We start from the raw sequence: 8,907 nt of genomic DNA, 5'->3' as shown, positions 1-8,907 counted from the left end.
TTAATAATGATATGCATTTTTGCGGTAAAACAAACTTCTATAATGTATCATAACAAATTTCTAAGAAATTTTATACAAATAGAATCATGGTATTTTGGGGTAGTAAAATTACTGAATCTCACATTAATATTAAGTATATATGTCTAAAATAATGACATCATGTTATTTAAATTTTAGATATTATTTTCTGATATAATTAGTTAATAATATTCGATTAAAGTAGGTATATATTAAAGTAACTTTTTATAAATGAAAATAATACTTTTAAAAAAAATATTTTTAAATGAATGAGTATTTGATAAAAGAGTGCGATGATTGGCGAGAATTTAATGATGCATTTGTTTGGTTAACCAGTTGTGAGTGTTATGTTAAACACTAAATAAAAAATGTATGAGAAAGTGTGATTTTGTGATTTGACAAAATTATGAAAATTGTGTAATTAATTTGCTTCTAAATAAAATAAAGGGGGAGTTACATGTTTACCACTTTTTATTTTTACCATCGATAAAGGGACATTTTCAAAAATACTTTATTCATTAATTGGCCAAAGACTCTTATGTCTTTGTTCTTTATATATATAATAAATAAAAATTTAAATAAATAAAAATTTTAAAAAAATAAAAAATAATTTTTAATTTTTTTTTCGAATTATACTATTTCGAAATTTAAACCCTAAACCCTAAAACTCAACTCTAAACCATCAATACTAAACCATTTTTTTAAAAAAAAAATACGAACCCTAAACCCTAAACCATCAATCCTAAACCCTAATTTTTTTTGACATACGAACCCTAAACCCTGAAACATCAACTCTAACCCCTAAACCCCGAAACATAAACTCTAAACCCTAAACCCTAAACATTCAACTCCAAACCCTAAAACATCGACTCTAAACCATAAACCCTAAACCATTAAAACTAAACCCTAAACTATCAACATTAAACTCTAAACCCTAAACCCTAAACCATAAAAAGTAAACTCTAAACCCTAAAACCCTAGAGTTGGTGTTTTAGGGGTTAGAGTTGATGTTTCGGGGTTTAGGGGTTAGAGTTGATGTTTCGGGGTTTAGGGGTTAGAGTTGATGTTTCGGGGTTTAGGGGTTAGAGTTGATGTTTCGGGGTTTAGGGGTTAGAGTTGATGTTTCGGGGTTTAGGGGTTAGAGTTGATGTTTCGGGGTTTAGGGGTTAGAGTTGATGTTTCGGGGTTTAGGGGTTAGAGTTGATGTTTCGGGGTTTAGGGGTTAGAGTTGATGTTTCGGGGTTTAGGGGTTAGAGTTGATGTTTCGGGGTTTAGGGGTTAGAGTTGATGTTTCGGGGTTTAGGGGTTAGAGTTGATGTTTCGGGGTTTAGGGGTTAGAGTTGATGTTTCGGGGTTTAGAGTTTAGAGTTGATGTTTCATGGTTTAAAGTTTAGAGTTGATGATTTAGGGTTTAGAGTTAATGTTTTAATTTTAGATTAGTTAAGCTTATGTTTTTTTTTGTCAAAGTTAATCAAAAAGTTATAAATGTCTTTTACCCTTCATTAAAGATGGTGGTATTAGTGTTTAGTGTACACATGAAAAGTGGTACTTTGAAAATGATATTTTTGGCAATTTCCCTAAAATAAAACGGTAGACAAAACAATGTGAAAATAGAAAGTGTTATAAAATAAACTTTAATTAATCTTTAGTTTTTTATTAATCACAAATTATGTCATAAAAAGACATTTGGAAATTTATATTAAATTTTATAGAATTAGCACTATATCCGAATAATTTTTAAAGATTATACAATACCAAGACTTTTAATTTTCAAACTATTTAAATTGAAAAGGTTATTTCTAATAATTATTAGTATTATTCAAAATAATAAAATTGTAAACATATTATATAACTTTTCATTAAAGATGTCAAAATAGGTAAACCAATTCAAACCAAACCATATTCAAATGGTTTTAAGCTTATATGGGTTATGGTTTTAACCAATCCATTTGACAAATGGGTTGGGTCAATCCATAACTCATTTAAGTTAATGAGTTAACGGTTTTAATGGTTAACCCATAAACAATAATTTTATAGCTTACATGGTTATTAGGTAAAAATATTATTTTGGGGCTGAAAACAAAAAGAATACTTAGACTTTCGATAAATACAATTATACGGTTTTGGTGTTAGAAACAATTTTATTATTTTAGCAGGAAAGATAATTTTGTGATTTTAGTGAAAAAGCTATATTTATCATTTTGGTGGAAAAACAAGATTTTCTGTTTTAAAGGAAATACAATTTTACGGTTTAGGCGAGAAAACACAGTAGTACGGTTTTGGCTGAAAATACAATATTGCATTTTTGGCGGGAAACCCCGATTTTGTGGTTTTGGCGGGAAAACAAATTTTTGCGGTTGTGACGGAAAACACAATTTTTACCGAAAAACACGATTGTACGGTTTTGGCACGAAAACTCAATTTTGCGGTTTTGAGGGGAAACTCGATTTTGCAGTTTTGGTGGAAAAACTCAATTTTACGTTTTTTATGGGAAAATTCAATTTTGTCGTTTTGCCGGGATAAAAATATGTAACGGAAAATGTATAAAGGAATGAACTGATTAGAGGTTTTCAAATAGATAACGTTGCAACGAAAGTTTTTTTGGTCAATTTTTTCAATCAATAAAAGAAAGTTTAATCCATAGTATATATTATTGATGTGGGTTTGCAGTGAACATAAAAGCTTTTCATTTAAATATTGATTTATATACTATTTTATTTATTTGATAAAAAATGTTGAATCATGTTGAATTCGATAACCTACAAAAGCTGAGAAGATTATTCTTGATGTGGGTACCATTGGATTCGTGTTGGTCATTAACAAAAACTCGAGTGGCAAGAAACAAGAAAAGGGAATAATTAGTAAGCAGTAAAAAGATAAAGAAATGGATAAGAAGACATTGTTTGACCAAAAAAAAATGGATAAGAAGACATCAAGATCTATAAGACAAGTCTTATCTAAACAAATCATGAGTCATCTCCACGTCAACTTTCTTAATTTTCGTGAAAAGTCAAAATTTTACAAACCAAACCAACCTATATAAGTCCATTTCAATCACAATTATCTCATATACTAAAAAAACAGAAGATTCAAGACGACAAAAAATGTTGGCTATTTTTCAAAAGACGTTTGCTCATCCACCGGAAGAGCTAAACAGCCCGGCTTCAAACCTTTCCGGCAAAACCCCAAAACTTCCAGGAGAAACTCTCTCTGACTTCCTTTCAAACCATCCAGACTCTGCTTTCTCCATGAGCTTCGGCGACTCCGCTGTCCTCGCTTTCGCCCGCCCAGAAAACTCTCACCGTCCAAGGTATAATAATAAACACATTCCTCTAAGTATAAACTGTGTTTCTTGCCCTCCAAGGTATATTAATAGCACACGTTACTCTAGAACCGGTTCTAGCTAAGACAAGAGAAACATTAGTTACGATCCCCAAATTTTTAGAGATAATTTACATAAATTTAAGTTTTCAAAAAAAATTAAATATTTTTAAATAATCAATAATAAATTGTCTATAATCTTCAAAATCTCAAGACCCGTCATGCCAGTTTCCCTAAACTGTTTCTTGTCGGAAAATCATTTTCTAAACATGTCTGGTCTCTTTCAGGATGTTTAGTGGCATCGATGGAATCTACTGTGTGTTTCTTGGAGCATTGAACAACCTATGCGACTTGAACAAACAGTACGGTTTATCTGGAAAATCCTCAAACGAAGCCATGTTTGTGATCGAAGCTTACCGAACACTACGTGACCGTGGTCCTTACCCAGCTGACCAAGTTCTCAGAGGTCTCGACGGAAGTTTCGCTTTTGTTGTCTATGATGCTCAGACCTCCTCTGTTTTCGCAGCTCTAGGATCTGATGGAGCTGAGAGTTTGTATTGGGGAATAGCTGCAGACGGATCTGTTGTTATGTCTGATGATCTCAAGGTTATTAAGCAAGGTTGTGCTAAGTCATTCGCTCCTTTTCCGACAGGTAAGCAAACAGAACTTATGAGATAGGAAGTTATGTAATGATCTGAAGATGGAAGTGTAATGATTTTTTTTTTGTGTGTGTAGGTTGTATGTTTCATAGTGAGAGTGGTTTGATGAGTTATGAGCATCCGAAGAATAAGATGAAGGCGATGCAGAGGATTGATAGTGAAGGAGTTATATGTGGAGCTAACTTTAAAGTCGATGCTTGCTCCAAGATCAATAGCATTCCGAGGAGAGGAAGTGAAGCTAATTGGTCTTTGGCATCCTCTAGTTAATGAAAGGACGAAGAAGAAGAGTTGCTTTTGTTCTTGCATGTGATTTCTGTTTTCTGTATAATAACAAACATTACTAAGAAAATGGCTTTTCTTTTTACTGATTCAATCTGGTGGACTCTGATCATTGCCATAACTTTTAATTAAAAACCTATTGATTATAAATGAATTGATCAATCTTCACTATATATTATTTAATATTTTTATCAATTTGATACAATCATATATAATATGAGGCATTTTTGCCTCTCCTAAAGCTGTCAACGTGTGCATTTCATAAAAACTGTGGGCCCATTTAATTTCCGGTTAAGTTTCGTCAAGTATGTTTGTATTTTGGTATGGTTTAGTTTGTCCGAATCTGATTGTAGTTCTCATAAAACCCAGTCACGATGGTGCCTCCTCCGTTTCCTTCACTTGAAATCTATATATATCAGCTGGTTGAAAGCATGATTGATCCTCAGAAGTCAGTTTATCATTTTATAAAGCGTAGAAAGATTCCCGAAGATGGCTTCCTCCGATGCTGTTGTCGCGCAATCGCTCTCGACTTGGTAGATCTGCTCAGTTCTTTGATTTTGTAAAAAGCCAATGATCTAAATCTCTGATTTTTTTCCGTTTTTCATTTTCGATTCTTAAGGCTTCTGTAATGGCCAGCGACCGGAAAACGGAGAAAGATGTTTCTGCCGATTCTCTTTCTTGGTTGGTTAAAGATAATAGAGTATTGCTAAATCTCTTTTTTTCCTTTTTCTTGGTTGGTTAAAGAACGTGACTTTTCTTAATTGAGTTAGTGTGCTTTGCTCGAATGGGATAGAAGGGGAAAATCAAAAAGCCGAGCCCGAGAATAAAGGAAGTCGGGACGCAATAGAAATTAAGTCTGCTACTCAGTGTCAGTTCAATAAATAAACTTCATCTACTCTCATGATTGATTTATTTTGTGGTTCAACTTGCTTGGATGTTGGATGCTTTATTCTTCATTCAGATGAAGGCTAAGAAAGCTGTTATTGCTATGATTTCCAGATCTAAAGGTCATGAATCTGCCAACTCATATCTGACAGAGGAAGAAAGAGTCATGAAAGAGCAGAGTGAATTCATGGGAATCTACTCCTCCACGATTTGAGATCATCATCGAGATATGCGTTTGCACATTGAGGAAATGTCTTACTGGTGAGCCATTCATTACTCTTTACCATGTTGTTATCATAGTTATGTATTTAGCACCTGCAAGTTGTCTGTCTTCAGAATTAGTTTGTGAATCTCGCAATGTAGTTTTCTGTGATCACGTTTATGTTTTTTTGTTGAAACTGATTTGATAACACATTGGTCTGAACATGAGCTTCTTGCGTTGAGTGAGCGGATTGGAACTGTAAACACTGGTTTGACAGAGGAAGATGTCAAGAGCCATCTTAAAAGAAGAACATGTTCTGTAATCAACTTTGCAGAAGAATCACCCTCGTCTCCGCAAACTAAAGATAAAACTGAACCTTGCACCATATGTCAGGAAACAAAATATAGCCAAAGATGAAGCTTTTAAAGGCTGCACATGCTTGGGTTTTAAGAGATGTCTTAACTTTTTTTTTTTTTTGCAGGAAAACTTCAAGAATGAAAAAAAGATTGCTACTTTGGATTGTGGGCATGAGTATCATGCTGAATGCTTGGAGAAATGGCTGATTGTGAAAAACCTTTGCCCTATCTGTAAATCAGAAGCATTGGCCATGGAGAAGAGAAACGTAGAATAGGAAGAAGAATGACTTCTTTTAATCTAATGGGTTTATTTATATATATTTATTTAAAAAAAAGGAAACTTACATGAATAGAAGAAAACTGAGTTTTATTTTCAGCTCCAAAAGGATTCTGTAAATTTGTACATTTTTTGTTTGTTTGTGAACATAACAATGTGTGAATGGTCAAAGACTCTCTTGCACTCGCTGTAGAAAAAAACTAGACAGATATCCCGCATCTCTCCGCTACAACAATGTGTCAATCACAATGTACCATTGTTGTATAGTATGAATTTTTTACTTTTATTTTTTTTATGAAACTTTGATGTGAATGGTGTAAAACATACGCCAGGTAAGAAGAGAATGAAAGCAAATGTAGGGATGATGTACCTCAAGAAGCTGTCATGGCCGTCCTCAAACTCGAGAAGGAGGTTTTATAACACTTTTAACTCGAAAAGGAGGTTTTATAACACTTTTAAATCGCTATATAAAAATATTTATTGCATTATATTTCATGTGATCCCTTTGTAGTATACTATTTTCATACCTAATACAATCTTGCTTGCTTTCAACTAACCATGTTTTCTGTATATATTCCTGAAAATGATCCTATATAAGTGGGCAATGGCTTGACAAGAACATTTCTTCAAATGTATTAATATTTTATTTTAATCATTATTAACAGAAACCATCGATTTATTTTTGCGGGAAAACAACGACTCAATAGCAACCATGTCCTCTATTTCAAAACAACCAACTTTATAACTTTTGAGATAAAACATACTATTAACTATTAAGAAGAGATCACACATCAAAAAAAAAGAAATAAAGTTTCGAAAAAGAATATACTATTAAGAAAAAATCAATATCTAGACCGATAATTTTTTTTTTTTTTTAATTTGTTCTTGTCAAAACTAGCAGCGATTATAAATTTCGAGACCCATCTTGTCAAGAACTTTTACGGGATAGCTGGAGGAATGCGGACTCCCATACTGCGACTAAACTCATTGGCAATTCCACCAGTAAACATGCAGTATTGAAATATACGTCCCCTTATTCACTATATTCATTTGCAGTTCCAGTTAAACAGAATATCAAACATTATACAAATACATCAATATGAATTTAGACATCTATTCTCTTCTTCTTATACATCTGATAATTACGACTATACTAAGCAAAACACTTGACTTCATCTCCTAAAAACTACAACAACACATATATCTTAACATCCCCGCGCTTGCGCGGGGCTCTGCTTCTAGTGTCTTTAATGGGTTTCTTCCATATGATTGTTTTTTTTGAATATCGAACACCCAACTTTGAATTAAATTGATAATAGTTTGGGTTGGATTAATTATGTGGATCATCCTCTAATACCAAATTAGGTTAGATAGACTTTTAACATTAAAACTAATTAGAGATAAATTGATTCATTTTTTTATATATTATTTAATATTCTTTTTAATGTGCAAGTTGTCCATAATACTTTCCACAGTCAACAAACTCATCTGGTTTATTCCGGTTAAAATTCATATAAATTTGATAAAATTCGTTTATTTTGTTGGTTTGAATTAAAATTGTAAATATAATTGTTTAGTTTGGTATAAATCGATGTATGACTTAGTTTAAGAATTTTTGATGAAAAATTAAACTAACCAAATATGGAATGGAACAAAAATGAACTGAATTGATTATCATATATTTTTATACTTACTAGATCGTTTTTTTTTTCATATTTTTTTCACATGTAAATTATCATCTTAATTTTAGATTAATTGTGTTTATTTAATCAATTGCAACTTACTATTTTTACTTTCATTGTAAATATTTTGTATAAATGGGAAAATTTAGTTTTAAAATTTTATTTATCGTTTTAAAATTTTATTTATATTAATCTCAAATAAGTTTCTATTACATGAAATGAAAAAGAGTAACCTGATTATCACAGTAAAATTAGGAAGATAGTTTGAATTACTTTTCTTTTATTATGTTTGGCAAACTTTACTTTTGTATAAGATTTGAAACATTTTAGGGATTAAAATTTCATATAAGTAAACACATCAGAACAAACAAATTTGTTCAATAATGCACCTGCATTTATTATTATTGTTTTACGTAAATTTTATAAAATTGATGATTGATAATTGTTTTAAAACTGAAACCGTTTAAAATTTGTCTATGCATTATTAAATAGTAAAAATATTAAATTATAAAATAATATTAATATTGATTGGAAGTGACGTAATAATACTATTATTAGTGACCAATAATTTAAATCTAGAAAAATTATTGATCCGTACTTTGATATTTCTTAGAAAAATTATTTATTCACCGACCAATAAAAATCCGCGAGCTCATATTCAGTAGTTGAGAAAAAAGAAACAAAATAATAAAAAATTGTCAAATTATATTATGTTAAAAAAAATAAAAATAGTGCAAATTTTTTATAACATAAAACAATAAATCCTAAATCCTAAACATTAAACTCTAAAAACAAAACTAACGTCATCAGCAAAACATTAAACCCTAAATCCTAATCCATAAACCCTAAACCCTTGAGTAAATCCTAAACTCTAAGATAAATCTTAAACTCTAGGATAAATCTTAGACTCTAAATCAAAATCAATAAACACTAAAACACTCAAGGATTTAGGGTTTAGGATTTAGGGTTTAGGATTTATTGTTTAGTTTTTACGATTTAGAGTTTAGGATTTACCCAAAGATTTAGGGTTTAATGGTTAGACTTTAGGACTTAGTGTAATTTTACTAACATCGTTAATAATGTTTTTAAAAAACTCATTTTTTGCAGCTAGTACTATTTTTTTAATTTATTTTTACTTTTCTTTTAGTTTTAAAAACAGAATATAACTTAGCAAATTTTTGTGATTTTGCTTTTTCTAAAATATATATATATATATATATATATATAT

The 8,907-nt window shown here is 30.9% G+C and overlaps 2 protein-coding genes across 2 annotated transcripts; both read left to right on the top strand.

Annotated features, from left to right (window-relative positions):
• The first annotated feature begins 3,088 nt into the window (after positions 1-3,088).
• On the top strand, positions 3,089-4,431 carry LOC106301008 (stem-specific protein TSJT1-like). Its single transcript, XM_013737308.1, has 3 exons — positions 3,089-3,328; positions 3,627-3,991; positions 4,075-4,431. Exons 1-3 carry the CDS (start codon positions 3,123-3,125, stop codon positions 4,263-4,265), a joined length of 762 nt encoding a protein of 253 aa, XP_013592762.1. The 5' UTR covers positions 3,089-3,122; the 3' UTR covers positions 4,266-4,431.
• A 96-nt stretch (positions 4,432-4,527) lies between these two features.
• On the top strand, positions 4,528-5,761 carry LOC106301009. Its single transcript, XM_013737309.1, has 4 exons — positions 4,528-4,810; positions 4,897-4,958; positions 5,048-5,145; positions 5,277-5,761. The coding sequence occupies exons 1-4, from the start codon at positions 4,652-4,654 to the stop codon at positions 5,309-5,311; spliced, it is 354 nt and encodes a 117-aa protein (XP_013592763.1). The 5' UTR covers positions 4,528-4,651; the 3' UTR covers positions 5,312-5,761.
• Positions 5,762-8,907: the final 3,146 nt, after the last annotated feature.

Source organism: Brassica oleracea, chromosome C6, assembly GCF_000695525.1.
Source record: "Brassica oleracea var. oleracea cultivar TO1000 chromosome C6, BOL, whole genome shotgun sequence".
Taxonomy (NCBI): Eukaryota; Viridiplantae; Streptophyta; class Magnoliopsida; order Brassicales; family Brassicaceae; genus Brassica; species Brassica oleracea.
Note: the sequence above shows the minus strand (reverse complement) of the source record. Positions and strands in the feature narration are given on the sequence as shown.

Coding starts and splice junctions, on each gene's coding strand:
- LOC106301009 (XM_013737309.1), top strand. CDS start 4,652: ATGGTGCCTCCTCCGTTTCCTTCACTTGAAATCTATATATATCAGCTG. Junction 4,959..5,047: donor TCTGCCGATTCTCTTTCTTG/GTTGGTTAAAGA, acceptor TAATTGAGTTAG/TGTGCTTTGCTCGAATGGGA. Junction 5,146..5,276: donor AATTAAGTCTGCTACTCAGT/GTCAGTTCAATA, acceptor TATGATTTCCAG/ATCTAAAGGTCATGAATCTG.
- LOC106301008 (XM_013737308.1), top strand. CDS start 3,123: ATGTTGGCTATTTTTCAAAAGACGTTTGCTCATCCACCGGAAGAGCTA. Junction 3,329..3,626: donor GAAAACTCTCACCGTCCAAG/GTATAATAATAA, acceptor GGTCTCTTTCAG/GATGTTTAGTGGCATCGATG. Junction 3,992..4,074: donor ATTCGCTCCTTTTCCGACAG/GTAAGCAAACAG, acceptor TTGTGTGTGTAG/GTTGTATGTTTCATAGTGAG.